Source organism: Poecile atricapillus, chromosome 3 (genome assembly GCF_030490865.1).
Source record: "Poecile atricapillus isolate bPoeAtr1 chromosome 3, bPoeAtr1.hap1, whole genome shotgun sequence".
In the NCBI taxonomy this organism is placed as follows: Eukaryota; Metazoa; Chordata; class Aves; order Passeriformes; family Paridae; genus Poecile; species Poecile atricapillus.
In genome coordinates, this window is record NC_081251.1 from 42,264,379 (window position 1) to 42,285,518 (window position 21,140).

At 33.1% G+C, this 21,140-nt stretch overlaps 1 protein-coding gene across 1 annotated transcript in view; it reads left to right on the forward strand.

Moving 5' to 3' along the window:
• The window catches only part of GRIK2 (glutamate ionotropic receptor kainate type subunit 2), a 307,573-nt gene that overhangs the window by 89,892 nt on the left and 196,541 nt on the right, over window positions 1-21,140 (forward strand). The window contains exon 6 of the mRNA XM_058834895.1: window positions 1,104-1,277. Within this exon, the coding sequence (XP_058690878.1) occupies window positions 1,104-1,277 (174 nt within the window). The remainder of the gene's footprint in view (window positions 1-1,103; window positions 1,278-21,140) is intronic.

A 21,140-nucleotide genomic window follows, 5' to 3' on the forward strand; every position in this document is an offset into this window, starting at 1 on the left:
TTTTGAAACCTGCATATTTTAGATATTGTATATGGAAAAGTATATCATATTGCTAGCTATAGAATTAAAAATGGCTAGTGATTGATAAGTGGTTGATATTTTTGGGCAGTAAAAAAAATTGATTCAGGCAAGTGTTACACCTAAAGCTACCTGACAACAAAAATTAAATTAAAAATTAGATGAATGACTGCCTATGAATTACAGGGAAAATTTTCATGTTCAATAAATTAAAATTTTGTTATAGGGAAATAATATATTATATATAACCTTGATTAAATTTTCGTTTTCCCCCTGTTCAAAACTTGATCATAGACCTGAGTTTCCTGAAGTCAAGTACTGTTTCTACACTGTTTCTTAGGATTTGATTAAAGCACTAGGATAACCTTGAATTTACTTCTTGAGCTAAAATTTGAATTGTTTTACTTTATATTAATTTTATTTCCCCCTCTGTGTGTTTGAGGGCTAATTGTACACACACACACAGATATACCAAAAACATAAATTACTAAAAGTTATTGTTTCAAAGATGAATTCCTAATCAAAGATATGTCCATACTAGGAAGTATGTTGATGACAGTGAAAAATGCTTTTGATTAAATTTAAAGCTATGTACATTTCTCCTTGTCCCTGCTCAACACCACCCCCACTCCCAGCCTACTCCACTCCACCAATTCATCCTCCCAAGATTAACTTAAGTTTCACTGAGAGTGAAAGCTCAAGGAAACTCTTGTCCAATTTATCTTATTAGTTGATGTCTGTTTGATTTCTGGTAAATCCAAGAACTAGCAATTAATATTAATATTTAGAAATTGAAAATAATATTTAAGCTTACTGTAACCTTTCAGCCTACCTAGTAGTAGATACAGTTCTGTAATTGGACTAACATTTCCTGAAAGTTTGTTCTTCCTCCTAGAATCAGATTACTCCCACCATAAGGGCAGCCAAGTTGCTTGCTCACAGACACGGGCCCTCAGACAAGCAGAACATGCTTCCTAGCATAAATATCAGTGAAAAATTACCATGCTCTCCTCTGGGGAGATGGTCCAACAACTGAAATAGCACTGCAGTGTATTACAGAACTTATGCAACGATAATTTTTTCAGGACCTGTTTGCCCTGGATGTGGAACCCTATCGGTACAGTGGTGTTAATATGACTGGATTCAGAATCCTAAACACGGAAAATACCCAGGTGTCATCTATCATTGAGAAGTGGTCTATGGAGCGCTTGCAAGCACCCCCGAAGCCTGATTCAGGTTTGCTGGATGGATTTATGACGGTATGAATAACAGTATTTGGTTCCTTTTTTTATATGTTTGTGAAGCTATAAAAAAAATACTTTTTTTTGTTATTAAAAGTGTTTGGAGGTATGTAACCAAATATTATTGTAAACATGAGTCAGAGAGTGTTGTTTCTGTCAATATTTTGCAGATTGAATACATGGTTATATTAGCTTTCTTTCAAAATTACACATACTGTATTTTTTTTTTCAAATTATAATGCCGTATTCTAAATGTTAAATTCACCTTCTTTCCCTAATTTGCTGGTGAAATTTTTTTATGGGACAAAAACCAAGCTAATGAAAATTATCTCTTTCTCTGCGTTTTGTGTCTTATTAATTTAATATTCATTCATTAATAATGTGGACTTTCTAATATTTACATAAATCTTGTTTTAAAATATTTTATTAATATTATGAACAGGACCTTATTACTATCTTTTTTACTTTCTTTGCTTTCAGATTAATCTGATTAATTAATCCGTTTTTTTATTTTAATTTCTTTCCTTCCATTGCCACTAGTCTTTGTTCTCACTTCAGTTCGTAAAAATCACAACTATATTCCTGCAAACAAGATTTCATTGCTAGGTTTTGGTGCTTTTCTGCTCATTAGTTGGAATTCAGTCTGGAATTATAATGTCAGGAAGGGATCTATTTTAAAAGACATCCTATATTAGATCTGCTTTAGTTTTCAAATTTGTTGAATGATTTTTCACTTTGGCCCCTTAACAGTTTAGGTAGTTGGGTTTTGTTTGGCTTTTTTGTTTTGAGGGGATTTCTTGTTGTTAGGTGTTTTTTTGTTTGTTTTTTTTAGGCTTTTCATCTTCCATTTGAAAAATAGAAAATTCTATTTCTTGAAGACAGGTATCTTAGTAACCAGATGCCTAGATTGTATTAATTATTCCACATAACACCTAACTAATTGACCATTTTTTTCTACTGATAAGATTTAATGATCTTGTTGATATTAGCTACTAAATTGCAATCAATATTTTAACAAGTTAGTTTATTTTTTTGTAGAAAATTACCCTTTTTAGGGAAAAATACTTTAAAAATATACTTACTATATATAATGTCTTGAACATGATAATTTGAAACATTTTAAATTTAATTTGTTCACTGATTTCCTTGTACTATATTTACAGATTGCGTCATATGGTAGTTTAAAAGTTATATTGCTCATTTCTCTAAATAATTTCAAACAAACAAATGAACTCCCCAAAACCTGAAAACTGTATGAAGCATGCATCTGGTTTATATATAGCTGCTGCTTATTACTGTAAGTCATTGTTTCATGCTTCCTTGTTTGCATTAATATTTTCAATTATTTTATTTTTATCTTTTTGAAATTAAAATTTGCATCACTTCTCATTCATTGTAGCTGTATACTTTATGTATTGCTCAAAGATATAACTGATCTCAGACCTTTGGATATTTACCAAGATCAGTAGTGATAGTTATTTTATGAGAACATGGGGCCATGGTGAAAAATAGTGGAATAATAAATATTGGAATAGAGTTGTGTGGGCCAGTTGCATGTTTTTCATCTTCTGTGGTGTTGTAAAGAAAGTGCTTTCCTCAGAAAACCTTTTGATGTGAGACAGAACCCTGTAATTGCTATTATATGATTCTGTAAGAATAATACTTTACATCATTACTTTGCCTCAGGATAGAAAAGTATAAAAAAGTGTGTGAAGAACACAGTGGCTTCTCTTCTGGACCCTTAAAAGCCCCCTAAGCTCCAAGTGGAACCAAGTTTTCAGAGACTTTGATGAATATTTTATGGTCATTCTTCTTGTTGATTAAGCTTTTAAAAGTGCTTTGTTTATTTAAAACCTGGGTTTTAAATACCTGAGAGATGCAGATAGAATTTATATTATATTTAAAGGGCTAATAATCTTGGCAAGCGTTATGAGATTATAAGGTTATTTTGATCTGGCCCTTAGATACAGATAAAACATCCACAGCATGTCCATTTTGATGGTGTGAAAGAAAGTCAAATCTTGATGTCATTGCACAATGTTCTTTCTGTGCTCAGAATAAAATAAGCCATTTTATTGACTTATAATCAGGGAAGTTATAAAGTCATTTAAATTTGTAAAATTTGTCATTCATGTCACTGTTGATCATGTATATTTAAAGTCAGAAATGGACCTGGGAATCAAAGGCTCTTCTCAGATATTGGTGCTATGGAGTGCTCTAACTGATATGGGCTGGACTGGAAACACTTTATTTTCACTGGTTGATTATGTCTACAGCTTAATCACAAAAAACTAGCAAGAAGACTGCTTAATGGGAATACATTCTGATGGAAACACACAGCTAAATGCCATTTAACTAGGTTCAAAAAACACCTAAAACTTGCTCCAAATGTAAACCTGAAGTTTGTATAAAGCGTTTAAAGACCTCAGTGAAAAGTAAATTTTTCTGGTGGTGTAAAACCAGGAAGTTATGAATTGCAGTTTTTCAGCTCCAGTGATGTTTGTGTAATATACTTCTACCCCAGACTTTTTCACCATGCTGACTTTGCCCTTAGGATAGTTAGAACTATCAATATAATTCTGATACTTCTTTTTCTTATTTATGATTCATAGAGTTCCCAGTATTAATTGTTTCAAGGTCTTTTCTGTAGATTTGTATAACTCTCTAACTAGTATATAATTCTCCTCATAATTTATTTTACCTTTCAGTATCCTAATGCAACACACAGTTGGTATAAAACCTCATCTCCTTGGAATGTTCCAAGTCAAATTTGCAAGTGTGAATCCTTTTGAGTTCAATTATGATAGTTTTTCGTTTGTTTCTAGGCTGTTCCTCAGCACAGCTCTGGAAAAGGTGGTGGTTTAGCACACCAGAGAGAAAAAGTGACCAAAATCAAATTTTCAATCACATTTCATTTTCCTCTTGGGATTTCTTAAGTATTTCTTTGTATGGACTTCGAAAAAAAATAAAAAAATTGAACTATTTAATCAATACTACCATATTGAACTCCATATTGAATTCTAGTAATGAATGTTTACTTATTGGTATAACAAAGAAACTAATTGCCTTCTATGTTTTAGGAGAGTAACTAGAGTAACTACAGTACAATTGGCTTTGTTTTTTCCATGGTTCCAGGAAATCTGTAGAAATACTGAAAATCACTTGCTGTATTCTTTCAGAGTATTCAGACTTTCTTTCTGCAGTCCTCTTGAGATAAAAGTTGTGCTTGTGTAAATATTTGTAAGAAATGATTTCTTCTAAAGTCTGAACTAATTTCTAAGAAAGAAAAATGTGAGTATACTTTTAATATGATACATAGAAGTCCTGTGGAAGTCACACTGGTCTACTCTGAAGACATTTTTCTATAATTATTCATATACTAATAGACCTAATTTCTGCATTTGATGGTACTTTCATGTTTCTTAATGTCTGAGCATAATCAAAATGGTATTTGTCCTCATGACATAGAAATAATAATAAAAATGTGTTGCTATTCAAGTATATTTGTATCTTTTTATCTGTCACACACTTGTGTAGATATACATGTGCACACGTGGTATAGCTTACTGAGCTACTTAAATATATTTATTTCTTAAATTTGTAATCTCCTTTTATTTTAAGTATTCTCAGCAGTCTTATATTTACTTTGACCATTTTTTTTGTATCACCCTTCTCTTACTACCCAGAAATAAAAAAAACCATAGTGCTTATAAAAGTCAACATCACATGAAATTTTGACATGCCATGGCTGTTATTTCTTATGATAAAATTACAGGAATTTATACAGTAATAATAATGTTGCCAGAGGTAATAAACCACACCTTTAGAAAATTGCAGAAGAAGAGTCAATGATCAAACTGTTGCAATACCTTATCTTTCTTGCTAGTAGAATTGACTGTATCTAACATTTCAGTATTTATTTATCATTGTATTCTTGTTTCTTCTTGTTACTTGGGTGAAAAAGCCCAAAGGAAACAAAAAAATGCATTTTTGTCCAATTTAAATTCAAATCAGGGTGTTTTTTTGCTGTTTGCCTGTTTCATTCCGGCAAAGTAGCCATTCTGGACTTTACCTGGAAATATGTAATAAGTCAAATTTAAAAAAAAAACAAAACTTGCTTATATGTATTGCTGAATTAAAGTTTTTTCAGACTAGGAAAACTTTTTAATTCATTCTCACTTGATCTTGCACTTCCTGACTTAATTCAGCAATACATACAAGCGAGTTTTTTTTTTTAAATTTGACTTACTACATATTTCCATGTAAAATCCAGAATGGCTACTTTGCCAAAAGGAAACATTGATTCATTCACGCATTTCCCTGCTTCTCATCACCTATTCTTCCTCTTTAGCAGTTCAAAAAGCACTTTTTGGAAGTTAGACTCCAGACAGGGTGGCCTATTAGCATTGGAACTTTGTATTATCCAGGTATTAAACAACTTTTAACTAGATTGAAGCTCTTTAACAATTCTCTGATATACGATATACTCATTACTGTTATTTTCCACAAACTGTATACTTAATTCTGAAATTTGAAAGTGATTAGTACTTAACAACTGCTTGAACAGAATGACTTGGCATTAATAAAACCTCACTGGTTTTCAACTAGATTATGATTTCTTCTGAAAAAATGAACTTATAAGTCAATAAAACTCTCAAACATACCATAATGAAATAAAAATATTTAATTAGTGTTAACTTCATACAGCTTTTTTTCTTAAAATGTTTAAATTTGCAGGGGTTCATCCTTATTTTAGCCTGGAGTAAAAAATGAATTTTGAACTTTCCTGCAGAATGGAAAAATGATACTTAATTATTATAACAATACTTTTATTAATTCTAACAATATTGGCATCTGTACTGTATAAGTAGAAAAATATTCTGGAAAACAGAGGGGCAACATACTATTTTAAAGAAACTTGATTTTGGTATACTTCACTTACCGAATCTGTACACATATTACACAGAAAGAAGAAAAAACTCACAAAACCCTGAGCATAAATACACTTTCATTTTATATATGACAACCATTATTAACACCAAGCAAAATAGACCATAAATAAAGTGTTATGAGTTCAGAATTCTTTTACTCTTCAACTATGAATCTTCACAGTTTTCTGTTCCTCAAGTTAGAATTTAGCATGTATAATTAAGATGACCTAACAAGTCCTGCTGCTTAATTAACATAAGGTTTTCCTTACTAATTGCTTTTGCCTGTCATCCAATTTAGCTCTCTTCTTTTGTCTTATACAGAAAAGAGTGTTCTTTTTTTTTTATATTCAGACTATTAATTCTTTAGTATTCTTTAATGCCCACTTTAGTAGCTATATATGGGAGGTGCAGAGAAGCACAGTGGTACTTCTTGGATGTCAGAGCCAAGGTCAATATTTAGGTGTTTACCCCAGAAAATTCACAGTTTGCAGCTGGCACATTTTGTGTACTGCCTGGCAGAATGGAGCATTTTTTAGTTGAGCATTTTCTCTTTTAATTATTTTAATTCTTTTTGTTTGTTTATTTTGTTTGTTTTGGGTTTTTTTTATTAGCTTCTCAGTAAATGAAAATGGTAGCTGAAAAAGCCCTCTGAAATTTAGAATGATAATAAATACTGTTGGCAAAATCCTAGAGAATTTTTGCATATGCAGAATGTATTTATGGTTCATTTCTCTGCATGGGATTTTTATTTGCTTCAAAAAAAGGGAGATGAAATTTTATTAATAAAATTTTGGAATTTTTGAAGCTGGTGTATAGAATTCCTCAGATAAGGAAAATAGATTCAGTGGTATTTTCTTTAAGTATATACCTGTAAAGAAGATACAAGGGGCAAGATTCGAACACCTCCATAAATTGTCCTTTATTGAAGGAATGTGCTGATGCATTTTCTCACAGACCTGTCTAGGAAATTCATTTTGAAACTAGCTATTTTGAGGGATACAGTAAAAACCCTGGAATTATAATTCCTTTCATATTAGAGAATGGAAATTAAAGTGAGAATAGTGTTGGATTTGTATATGTATAGAAATTTTTCCCTAATTAGCTCTCCATATTTGCACACCTAAAAACAGCGGATGCATTTAGCTAATATATTCTTTGTTCTCGTATTCCCCTGATTGTAAGAAAGGTTCCAGAAAGCAACCTCTCTATGTCTAAACCTTATGACTGTTTCGTAAAATCTAATTTATTTGAAAGTTCTCTTTCTTAGCTTTGGGTATGTTAGTTTAATATTCTCAGAAGTTTTGTTAAATCCAAGGTCAAGCCAAAGAATTGATAAAAAAACAACATATGGTCAAATAGTGAGTATAGATGGACAATAATGATGTATTTTCAATTGCATTAAATCAATGCCTTTAAAAACACTAAAAAATTGTAAGGAATTGGAGCAACACATGAAGACCATATTAAATGGCCACCTGTAATCAGGTGAAAAAGCACATTAATCAACAGATTTCTCTGGCTTATTTTTGGTAAAGGATTTTGAATAATGTTAAACTAGCTTTGTTAAGCTGCTAATGTTGGAAAGGGTACCTTTTTTTTGCATTGTGAAGTTTGGAAAGATTAAGAGAGTGATGGCACTGAAACCAGGACAACTTAAGTGGAAAGAATTGTCTGAAACATAAAAATCCAAAATTTGCAGGAAGAGATTCAGATATAACCAAGGCTTAATGATGTTTTTCATGAAAGAAATAAATAACTCCCATGTCAAATAATTAGGCATAAATAATATTGAAGGCACTGTTATACTGCTCTGAAAGCTAAGCTGTGTATTTCCCAGGTTCTTTGCTCTACTTCAAAACAAGCAAACAGAAAACCAAAACCAACAACAACAACAACAACAAAATCCAAACAAAAATCCAATCCAACCACCCAAAACAAAATGAAACCCACCCCCTCACATCCCAGTAATTTTAATCTAGTTGTTGCTAATCCATTTTAATCAAGGCTTAGGTAAACAGCATGAGCCAAGGTAAAACACGATGTTAAAAAAGAAAGAAAGTGAAATTGTGATAAGTTCAGGTATTAGAATTTAACCAAATAGAGTTAAAATTATGCTCTTAATTACTGACTTAAGAAATCAGGATGATGCAAAACTGGAAATATAGTCTATTAACATTATTATTAATTTGTACATTTCGTTCAAAATATTTTTTAACCTAATTTTTTTCTACATTAATTTCATAGTTTCTGATCTGTGGGCTCCAAAATTCTTTTCTTTGCATGCCTCATAAAGGAAGAAAAAAAATTATGGTGTAATTCAGGGATTCAGGGTTCTTTCTGGAGCTTGTCTAACTTTATTTATCCTTGATGTCAGTATTTTCAGTGACAGTACAAACTATTGAACAGCATGATACAAATTAGTAATTTAGTTTTCCTAATGGTAAAAGGATATTTGTAAAACTTCAATCTCTTATCTGCACATGACAACATGAAAATAACAGTTACATTTAGAATACCTACTTAAATAATAATTTAGTAACTGCTATCAGATACTGTGACTGGACAGGAGAAACTGATGAGAAGAAGGTGCTGTTAAGGTTCCTGAGGGTGAATAGATCAATAAAAATACAAATAAATACTTGTTACAGAAATACAGTCTTGGATTCTGATTTACAGCTTCAAAGAGGATATCTTCTTATGTAGACAGCTTTATAATTATCCCTTTAGCTAAAAGAATTTTCTGGATTTGCTGATGTGTTTAGTAACAGTGGAGCAGCAAATGTGTACTTCAAAGCAAATACTAAACAATTACTCATTACTGCATTACAAACTAAGAATCTCCCTTAGGCACAGTTAATTTTGTGAGTTTAGGGACTATGCAGGATTTCATGCTGTAAGATGTTTCATAAATTATTTTTCAGCTATTTTGGGAATTAATTGCATTATTAAATACTTCAGTACTGTATACAGTAACTTCTAGAATTTTGAGAGACGGAACAGATCAGAAACCTGTGATCCTATCCCAAAGGAAAGCTGTGTCTAAGTGCTGTATAGAGTTAAGCAGAAAATTCAGTTTCTCTTCTATGGAAGATTTCATTGAATTCTTCCAGATGTGTTTTGAGGATGTACGTATATATTTATAAATATATTAAGATTACCATTGATCTATAGCATGCTTTCATGTTAGGAAACTCTGTGCTGCTACATCTTTATGAATCAAAAGGGAAGAAACTCAGTGTAACAGCAAGTAGGGAAATGACAGAGCTTGTGCAACCTGCAGGATCTCCTACACAGCATAGAAGAGTAGCTGAAGCGTAAGTTGTTTTTTGAAATAGGAACCTGAGTGCCTATTCTCAGGAAATATGGACATGTCTTCACTGTACGAAATTTAGTCTGAGGACTGCAATTACAAAACCATAATTTGTTAAAGATTATGTTTCTAAAGAAGGGCAATGAAGCTGGTGAAGGGTCTGGAGCACAAGTTTTACAAGGAGTGTATGCAGGAGCTGGAGTTGTTCAGCCTGGAGGAAAGGGGAGACATTATTGCTCTGTACAACTACCTGAAAGGAGGTTGTAAACAGGTGGCTGTTGGTCTCTTCTGCCAAGTATCAAGTGACAGAACAAAAGGAAACGGCTTCAAGTCATCCCAGGGGAGGTTTAGACTGGATATTAGGAAAAATTTCTTCCCAGAAAGGGTGATCACCCAGCAATGGAACAGCCTGCTTGAAATGGTGGGGACACCATCTCTGGAGGTATTTAAAAGTCTTGTAAATATGGCACTTAGGGTGGTGGTGGAATTGGCAGTGCCGAATTAATGACTGGATGATGTTAAAGGTCTTTTCCAACCTAAACAATTCTATGATACTATTGAAGACATTTTTCTTAGTATATGCATTCTGAAATTAATTTTAATGTATAATGTATATACTATCTTTATTTTAAATTTTCAGGAAAAGTTAACCAAAAGTGAACTGTTTCTTTGCTATTATTTTTAGAACTTATCTTGAGGGGCAGCATAACTAGAGCTGATAATCAGTGGGCTAATCTGAAGGAATTAATAACTGTAAGACTCACTACGGCTACAGTCATAGGAAGTGGAATGGTGACATAGTAGGCATCCTAGGTTTAACAGCAACTTAAATAATTTAATTTGTGGAGAAAAGGGACCATCACTTTAGCCTCTACTGTGTGCTTGTCAGTTTCACAATGGCACTGCCTGTTTGGACTGGCAATATACCATACTTAATGGTGACACTTAGAAGTATTCTGGGTAGAATCCCAGTCCTTTGGAAATCAGTGTATGGGTAATTTGGCTAACCTTTAGTTTGCTATATGCATTCCAGGCTCAGATAGAGTAAGCAGATGAAGACTTACCACTTTTAAATTTTTATTTAAAGTGGAGTGCTAAGTACTACATACTGCAATGGAGTGCAAGAGAGGGAAAAACATATGTAAATATTTGTCTTTGAGTATTCAGGTGGTTATTTTGGATGTTGTTTGGTAGGCTGGAACAGTCTTCATTCATTATATGCTTCTCATATATTAAAACCAAGAATATGCTATTTCCTATTTCTGTCTGTTCCTAATTAATATTTGTTAGTTACTGGAGTAGTTGACATAGCTGGTAGAAATAAACAAACTTCTGGGGATACGACATTCTCTGCTGAAGACCTGTAAGTGTATCTGCTTAGATTTTTGCCTTTTTCTTTTTTTTTCTCATTTCCAGATATTTATAGACTGATGAGATATTACTTCCCTTAATTTTTACTTATATCCTTAAGTCACAGCACACTTTCTGCTTTTAAAGGGATTTATATAGTACATGTTAACATCATGGGGACTTTTATAAAGACCAGATGTGTAGTTACTGCTTAAATTAATTTTATTAATTATCCTAAGGGATAACATTATTTTCTGGATCACGAATTCCATTTAGAGGTTTACAGATTCATAGGTTATTTTGTTGGCCTCCACCTTTCTGAACCTTCACAAGATTAAAGGTCTCCTAAAAGTCCAAATTAGTGTCTGTCCACCTTTGGTGAATGTTCTGTCTCTTCTTCATATTCCAAATTATGCTATATGCTTGACATAGCCAAGCTTTAAGTAGAATTTTAGCAGTAAATATATTTTCCACTTAAGGAATCTAGAGGGAATACAGTTGCCACAAGCACACATACAGAGCTGTTAAACAGTGCCTAGTAAAATTCAAGCATCCACCCAAATCTGCATCAGAGTACCTTTATGTTGTCTGGAAACAAAATTAACATGCTTTCATTATTATATATTTTCTTGGTGAATGTGAGACCTCTACTCTCCCAAGTCACATTCAGCTTAGCATATAGGTGAGAAACGTGTGCTGGATTCACTAAAGAGAATTAAGTGTTATAATGTTGTGAAGCAGAGATTTCAGATTTAATATTCCCACTTTACGAGGCCTGAGTATATGTATAGTATTTTAATACCAGTGATAATGCTGTAACCTAATTCAGATTATGACAATCTCTGTAATGTCCTGGAAATAAATTTCAGAATTTCCTTATTTTGATCCTGTAGTATAATTTATTCAAGCCTTGTGGTGAAATGCTAACGGAAAGCATAATTTTGTAAACCATATTCCATGCATGAGGTTTCTATATATATTGCTTATAAAAACAAAATCTTATTTTATCTGTTTGTCATATGTAGCAATGGATGTGTTATCAACTCTGTCTGTTTACTGAGGGCTCAGTTCCACAAAATGTTCACTGTTTTCTTGCTGAAAAAGCAATACAAAGCTTATCAAGTAGTTCTGCTAAAGACAAGTGGACTACTTTGACACTTAACATGAAGTATATAATTTGTTTAAACGGCACTTCAAAGGCCATCTATAAAAAAAAAGTTTAATGTAAGTTACTTTGTTGCACCTCTTCACTTTTGTATTTTGAGGAAAGAATAAGAGAGCATTTCAAGGTATTTCTGATCACAAGGGACAATTAATTTACAGTGTCTTCATGATATCAGACATAGTTTAGAAAACACTATTTTTCAAATTATGGAAGCCTAATGACATGATTGTTCTCAGTGTTGTCTACATAAAAGAAAGAGTATTAGAGTTGAGATAGCTTTAGACTATTTTGGATTTCTTTACCTTCTATCTGCCTAAAATTCAGCAATGGTTATTCTGATGCAATTCCAAAATTTGAGTAAGATTGTAGGTAGGATCCAAATAAAAGTAACTCCATATTTAAAGAAGTAATCTTTAAATATCTGCATGATTACTGAAAATAAGCTTTTTTTTTTTCCACCTTTTCATCTTCAAAGAACAATTAAAAAATCCAATTATTTTTTGTTATGGTGCTCACGGTTTCTGCTATAGTCCTTTGGGTCCTTCACACAGTGAGATTTATCTTACCATGAGTGCTGAAAGTAGTCTTCCTGAGTGGACATTTTTGCAGTAGTGTACATCAAGAATTGAAGTCAGGGAACATCAACTTTGCAGCTGGAGGACTGCTGGCTAGTTATTTAATGAAGTTGATAGACTAATTTAGAAGGTGATGTTCACAATATTTCCTGACTGGTCTATTCCAAACTCCTTTGAGAAAATTGGAACCTGTAGACATTTTTGGTCAATGATGAATTCTGTAGAATCATGGAGCAGCCCAGGTTTGAAGGGACCTTGAAATATTTTGTCTAAGTTTTCATGGGAAAGGGAGCTAAGATGCACTCTGTCCAATTGTCTCTTGAAAATCTTCAGTGGTGAGAACTTCACCATATCCTTGGGGAAGTTGTTCCCATGATTGTCCTTGCTGTAAACATATTCTTTCTCAATATGAAACCTCTTCTAGTGTACCTTCTACCCGTTGCCCTTTGTACTCCTTATGTGAGTCTTTGCCAAGAGAGTCTCTGTCCTCTTTGTAGCTGCCACTTTAGTACTGAAACACTGTGATGAGGTCCCTCCTAAGCCTTCCCTTCTCCAGGGAGAAAAGATCTTACTCCTTCAGCCTTTCCTCAGAGTGCAGCTTTCCAGTACTCTGATCATTTCTGTCGTGATCCCTTGGACCCTATCCAGTGTGCTTGAGCCTTTTTTTTAATTTTGAATTATGGCGATGATAACTGGACTTCAGATGTGGCCTGACAGATGCTGAGTAGAGTGGGATGATCACATATCTATCTCTGTTAGTAATGATCCTGTGAATGCAGCCCATTCCTCTGCTACTCAGCAGTTTTCCTCTGCTACTGCAACATCTCCTGGCTGGCTCATTTTCAGCTACTTGTCCACAAGGACCTCCAAGTCCCTTTCAGCAAGGCTGCTCCCCATTCATGAAGATTCTAACCAGTAACTGGCTTCTTTGATTATGTCAGCTTTGCACTATTTCTTAAATTGCATGGTAAATTGAGTTGGGTAAATTTGTTTACAACGTCTAGTTGAATATAGAAACTTAAACTAGTTGAATATAGAAACTGACATACCACTTTCTGTTCAAAGACTACTATCACTCATGAAAGATCCTCAGCCTAAGGTTTGTTGTATGATCACAAATTGCAAAACTAAAGTCAATATTCACATAAGGAGAAATTTGTATCTTGGTTGGAATATTTATAGCAACATCTGTGAGCAATTAAAAAGGCATCTTTTTCTTTGCCACAGTTAGGTCATCATATCATTGTCCAAAGCAAAGATGTGCCTAATGATTTTGATTAGCCTAGATTTGGTACAGTTTTGAAATTAACTAGGAAAATAATAACAAAAGCTTATTATTTAAAATGGAATAATTTTTTTTGGTAATATTTATACAAGTAGGGTTCTCTAATTGTTTGGGTTTAGTCTTGATGCAATATTCTAGATGAAGAAACTGAAATTAATGTTAGGTTGCATCAGAGAGTGCTGTCTCCGTGTTTCTTTTAACAACGAACATAGACTTTTTGACTTTACTGTTCCACATTTGACCAATTCAGTTACTAAATAAATATGTGTCTTAAAGTGGCACATATTTAGAGACAGACACCATCAATGTTAGCAAATTGCTTTGAAACAATTTAAATGTGAAGATCTTCAAAGAAGTTCTCTTTAGAAGAAAAGTCATAAGTCATAAGCTGCCTCAAGTGCAGCTGTGTCATATAAAGCAAACTTTCATTTGATTTATTTATAAATTGTAAAATAAGGAGCTTAACAGGTAACTTTGTGAAGCTGAATATAAAGCTCAAGTTAGGAAAAAAATATTTAATTTAGTTAGAAAAAAAAATTTATTAGCATTTATAAGGACATTTTTAAATTTATGTAAAAAGAAGTAAATTATGAATTCAATTTGTCTGGAGAAAGAGGAAGTGAGAACTGCATTATTTTCTGCACCCACATAAAGTTATGCATGTGTTAATTTAACAAAATCATCTGTGTTAGGTTAAAAATATAATTATTTGTTGATTACATAGAAATTACTCTTAACTTGATAAAATCAAATTATCATTTAGGCTTCATTCCTAAAAATAAAAGCTCAACAAAACTCATATGGGATATATTTGGAAATATACAAATGAAAGATGAATATATTTAAACTGTAAATTTGGAATGCCATAATAAAGTGTATGCATGTTGAAGTTTAGTATGAACATTAAAAAAATCAGGAAAAACATATTGGTATAAAATCAGTGAGTTTTATCTTTAGATATATGTTATCCACACTTTATCTTGTGGATACCATGTTCCTTTTACATTTGATCAGAAAATGCTTGTCAAGCATTGGAACAGGCTTCTGAGGGAAGTGGTTGAGTCACCATCTCTGGGGGTATTTAAATCTGGTGTTAAGGGACATAGTTAAGTGGTGGACTTGGCAGCACTACATTAATGGCTGGATTTGTTGGTGTTAAAGATCTTTTGTGAGTTAAATGATTGAATGTTCTACACTGAGTTTATTCAATGCTATTAGATAGAATCTGAATGTCAGGGACTGATTTTCAAGTAAGACAAGGGAGACAATCCATCAGTAGAGCAGTGGGAGATAAAGCACCATCAGGAGAGACCCTTTACTATCTGAACACTAGGTACCATATTTGTTAGAGAAAAATATTGAATGTCTTTTTGTAGGAATATAAATTAACAGTAACAAAAATTGTCAGGACTGAGGGGCTGGAGCATGTGTACAAGGAGGAGAGGTTAAGGGAACAAGTCTGGGGAAAGGAAGGCCTCTTAAGGACCTAACAGCATCACCCTAACATCTGCAGGGAGATTATCAAGAAGACAGACAAGCTATTCCCAGCAGTGCATGGCATAAGCATGACAGCAAAGGCATAAACTGAGAGAGATTTTTGACTGGATTTAAGGAAGCACGTTTTCACTGTAAGAAGAGTAAAGCAGTGAAAAGGATTGCTCAGAGAGGTTGTTGTAGACTCCATCCATGCAGGTTTTCAAAGCCTGATGAAGTTCTGAACAATGTGTCTATTCCTAAAGGTGACACTGAAAGCAGTGTAAAAGGTGCAACGTGTCAGACTACGGAAGTCCTGTGGTGTCCTCTTGAATTGCCCTATGATCTTTATTTTATACTCAACAACTGTAGGTGTCGTCTGAGAGGTTAATTTCCAGTATCTGAAGAGCATTGATAGATCTGAGGGAACCTCTTCATAAAGAATAGCAGTCAAGAGTCATGAAATTGAAAACTCTCCTCATATTCATGAAGAATTGTAGCTTGATTACACAGAGACAATATAGTTGGTAAACCAGAGTACCAGAGTGCTTAATTTTCTTCTAGAAATTACCCTCCTGTTTTGGGAGAAGTGTCTGCATTGCTTACTACAGGTTTTATTCATTTTAATCTTAAGAGGCATGTGAATTTTTCAGATTTCAACAACACCTCACTGGTATAGTGTGGTCTCAAATACAATTTTTAAGCTTACACAATCACAGAAAATGTGTTAGAACCACAATATCAATCAAGATACCTAATACTGAGTGAACCCATTAATTTAAAGAAATAATACAGTAATAGTTGTAGCTCTCCTGGAAGCCCCTAAAATGTATTTCTGCTAGATGTTTATAAGGCATGTTGGCAAGCTTTTTAAGAAAGTCAAAGCTGCTGATCATTACAGCTATCAATCCACACAGATATGATTATGTCCCAAACAAATAAAATTTAAAAGTTCTGAGAATTTAAAAGGGTCCAGCATTTAAAATAATGAGCACATCATTAAAAGAAACAATGAGAGACCTAATAGTTCCAGGTTCTGCTCAGAACATGACTGGTTTGCTGTGCTTTAGTGTAAGGAGAATAATGAATTCAGCTTGTCTGTGCTGTACAGACATAGGTGTAATGGTCAATATACCTGTCTCCTTGTTGCAGCTGTTGAATTGGTAACCTTCCAGAAAGCTTGATTCCAAATGTAGAACCTTTCCAGGAATGGCTAGTGGTCTGCTAAGGTTTCCAGCAGTGACTTGGCAGATTCAGACATATTCTTTCATGGTGGTCACCATGTCTTAGGCTTCATTTGTTTCTGTTTGCAGATAAACTGCCCAGAGAGCAAGTTTAATATCCTTTGCCTGTGCTTCAGAGTGAACTGTACATACATACCTCCTAATGAAGAAGATGCCTAAACAGTATGTGTGGAATTTGCCTCTCCTAACTTAATCCATGTAAAATTCAAATGTCTAGTAATTGCCTACATTACCTTTTCAGTCAGTAGAGGAAGAATAGAGAAATTTGTCCTAAAAAAGCTGCATAGATGATATTACTGAAAAGGAGTCTATAGAGAGCCTAGATGATTGACTGGCCATTTTAAATGGCTGAACTTAGAAGAAATTATTCCTTTCTGATGTATGTGAGTTTTGCACATACAGATCTCTCCACATTTTTTATTTTATTGTTCTTTGACATTTGAAATTGTGTTTACCGTTCTAATCTGCCTTGCCTGCAGCTGTAAGGAGATATATATTCTTTTATAAGGACTATATTACCTTGGTGCCCATCTTAAATTAGTTATTACATGCACACCAAGGTGGCAATGTATTTTGATAAACTAACTAAAAATGCGCTAAGAATACAGTAGAATCCGTAAGCAAATAACATTGCTTGTTTTGTGCCTAAAGCACAAGAACATTGCTGCTTTTAAGGCGGTCACAGAATGTCAGTTGTCAGAACTGTCTCAACCTATCCAAGAATGTGTTTTCATTGTTGGGAACTCTTGCAGATTTAACCCCCCTGAAGGAACTTCTTAACAATTCATCTGCTTGGATAGGGCTCAGGTAACAAAGGTAATAACCATATCAAGAACTGTGTCACTCTACACTACTTTCTTCCTGATGATTTTTAGTGAAGGCTGTTACTCCTTATCTGTTCAGATCAACCTGAGCTTTTTATATTTAGCAGAGACTTGATGAAATGATCTCTTCCTATGTTGCATTCTGTAAACCTGAACTGTTTAGTTCTTGATCGAGATGAAAAGAGGGAGGAAGTAGGTCTGAATTCTTAAAATAGATACAGCAGTGCTGTATGTCAGAAAAATATACAAAACTCCAGAACTTTTGGGTTAGTTCCTAATTGCATAGAGTACTAAAAATATTTATAAAGTCCCTTAGCATTTTCATATTAGCTAGGGGCTGCTCTGTAAAAGCTAGTAAACTAAATCTTCATGGGTCAATTTATTGTGATGATAGTCTTTCAATATGTCTTTTCATTGTCTGGACAACAAGAATCCAAGTGTTGGTTTTTTTTTTTTGTTTTTTTTTTTTTTTTTTTTATTTTTATTGAACAAACCCACAACAAACCCAAACCAAATAAAAACAAACAAAAACCCCCACCAAAACCCAAACCAAACCAAAGCAGAAAAAACAAAAGGAAAAAAACTATATTCTAGTACTAGTCTATTAAATTCATGTGACCTGGAGGTCTCTAGCTAGCAAGATAATATTATTTATGTACATCTATTTGTGATTTAGTCCATTCAAGTAGTGCCCTGTGGGAAGGCAAACAAGGGGAGAAAAATTTTTTTCTAAGTGTGAGCCATTAAATAGGTCAAGATTAGATATGAGACCTTCAAGACCCAATAATGGAATAGCATTAAGTCTTCTGAGTTCACTAGATAGTTGAATGTGTTAATGGAGGCACCATGCTGAGAAAGCATGCATTCTCTTTGGAAATTCTTATGAAGTGGGGATTGCACATTATGATATGAATAGGCGTGCTGGATGCATGAGCATTTTCTGCCAGAAAATTAAGGCCCCTCTACCCCTACCAGACAGTGGTTCACTGGTGGAATGTATTAGTGGTGAAGTAAAATTTGAAACAGATTCTTTCCTATTTAATAGTCCATTGACTTTCCTCCTAGAACTGTTGTCCCCAGCCTGACTACTATGGTCTTTATTTTCATTCCCTAATCAAGCTCATGCTGTTTTAATCTGACTTGGGAAGATTATTGTATAATTCCATTATAAGTGCAATTGTTTTATTCAGTTTGGTTATCTGTAAATCCCACCATGTCTTCTGTATAAGTTTCTGTATCTTCCGGTATCCATTTGTGTCTCCAAACATTTAATATTCCCTGCATAGTTCTATTATGTGATTCTACAATAAGGGCATACACATTTTTTGGTTTTTTTTGTGATTAATTATTGAACTTTTAGAAGGATAAACACATTAATGTTGCTTCTGAGACTGCATAAAATTATTACCATTTATGGTGTAAGGGGACTTGATATACTATTTTTAAAAATGAAAAAGAAAATCTGATTAAGATGGTCCTTTCTTTGTAGTGCTAACTTTCTTACTCTTTTGTTGATATTTTTGATCAGAAAAGTAATTTTCCTATTTTTCACTCAATTACAATAGCAAAAGATTTCCTTTCCTAGAAAGCCATATTCTGCAAAAAAATTTAATTCTATCAATCCATCAAAGATACTTGGAGTGAAAAGCATAAATAATCTGCATGTATCAAATAATACAGAAACGTAGATGTTGTCCATGAGTGTAATAGATATTCTCTGTCTACTGTGCATGCTAAACTTTCTGCCCCAGTTTCTTTATAAAACCTACCCATGAATCCCTAACTGACGTTTTATTGTAAAATCAGATTTGCCTTGATTTACAATGTAGGAAAAACTGTGCTTGAGACTGAGGTTTTCAGAAGTATGCATAGTAAGGAAAGGATTATATCTTGAGTAACATAATAAGTAGATAAAAAAAGATTTATAAACATAAATCTATAGAATGGACAAATGGTTTGTGTTGGCAGGGACCTTCAAGGCTCATTTAGTCCAACCCTGCTGCCATAGGCAGAGACATCTTTCACTAGAACAGGCTGCTCAAAGCACCATCTAACTTGCCCTTGAACACTTCCAGTGGTGGGGCATCAAGAACATCCCTAGGCAACCATTCCAGTGTCTGATCAACTTCATTGTAAAGAAATTCTTCCTTAAATCCAGTCTAAATAATTGTCTTAAAAATTGACATGAGAAACTTCCTTTCTAAATATATTCAGGTATCCTAAAGTCTAATCAAATTGTGTTATATAGGTATACAATAGGCCGTATGTAAAGATATGAATAGAAACAATTGTAATGGAAAGTACTTTGGGAAATGTGAGATGTGTACCCCTTTGTAGTCCATACAGTTTTAATTCTGGTACCTGGGCATACCAGGCGTGTTTCCTTTTTGTGCCTGCAGAACTGTAAAATGGACAAGAAGAAAAGAACAGGTACACAACTCTCTTTTTGACTGCAAATTTTTCACTAGAGAAAAAGTACTTTGGAACATAGAACTGTATCATAGAACCTTGTAGAGTACAATCTGCATAAGTTATTTTTAAGTGCTTCATTTGGGATGCTTCTTCATCTTGAGATTGTAAACCCACTAAAATATTTATCTCCTTTAATACATATATAGTATTTTTGTTCTATGCTCTCTCTTTAATATGTTTCTCATGCTGGTACTTAGATCTAATTTTAGACTATACCTAATTCAAAAAAATGCATTTTTTAAATACTCAGAGTAGTGTTTTGAGCGATATCATTTGTCTCTTTGTCAGTGTAGATTCAATGATTTCTTGTAGCACTAAAAGTAGTAGAGATTAACTGTTTTCATGAAGAAAAATACTCAATAGATAATAGAATTTTTACTAGAAGTAGATCTTCAGTTACATTAGTGTTGCCTTTATGAACAATCTTTAGGTTGTAAAAGCTAGTAATTTTACTTTGGAGAAATTTTGGGAATACCTGATTGGTAGGTAAAGTATTTATGAATAAATATAGATAATAAATAATTTATATTTAAATATAAACTGATAAATATAATCAATGTGCTGAGAAGTAAATTAATCTGTATTTGAATGAGCATGAAGCAACAATCATTCATGGAACTTTAATGAGTTTCAATCCACCACCCATAGGATTAGGGATGCAGAAATCCAATTTATATTTTTGCAATGTCTTGAAGAAAATTTTGAAAAATCCCCAAATAAAGATGTAATTAGAGTGAATTTATGATTTAAGCTTAAATGATTAAAATTTTTTTTTTTTAAAAAAAAGTGCTCTTTTTGTTGGGATTGATAATTTGGTTTCTCTTAGACATTGTGATTTTTTAATTGATTTTTTAAAATAAGATGCTCATAAAATGGAGATCTGTTCTCTTCTACACATGGTCTTTCAGAAAATGGCTAGAATAGAGGTAGTTTTAATTTCTAAGCATTCACCTAGTATGAACCTAGCATCACACTCTTAAGCAAGGAATTTAAGATAAAAACACTGTTATAGTATATATTATGTTACAGTGTATATATATATATAGTGTATATATGTGTGTATACATATAGTGTATCTATATATATATATATATATATATATATATACATAGGTACTCTTCCTCCTTGGAGAGCTGAATTTTGCCATGGTTTTGGATTTAAATGCTTATATTACAAAGAATTGCTTTGGCTTTTCTTCAGATTCCCATTTTCTACAAGCAAGAGGAAACTGTTTACAAAGGCAGATGTTTCT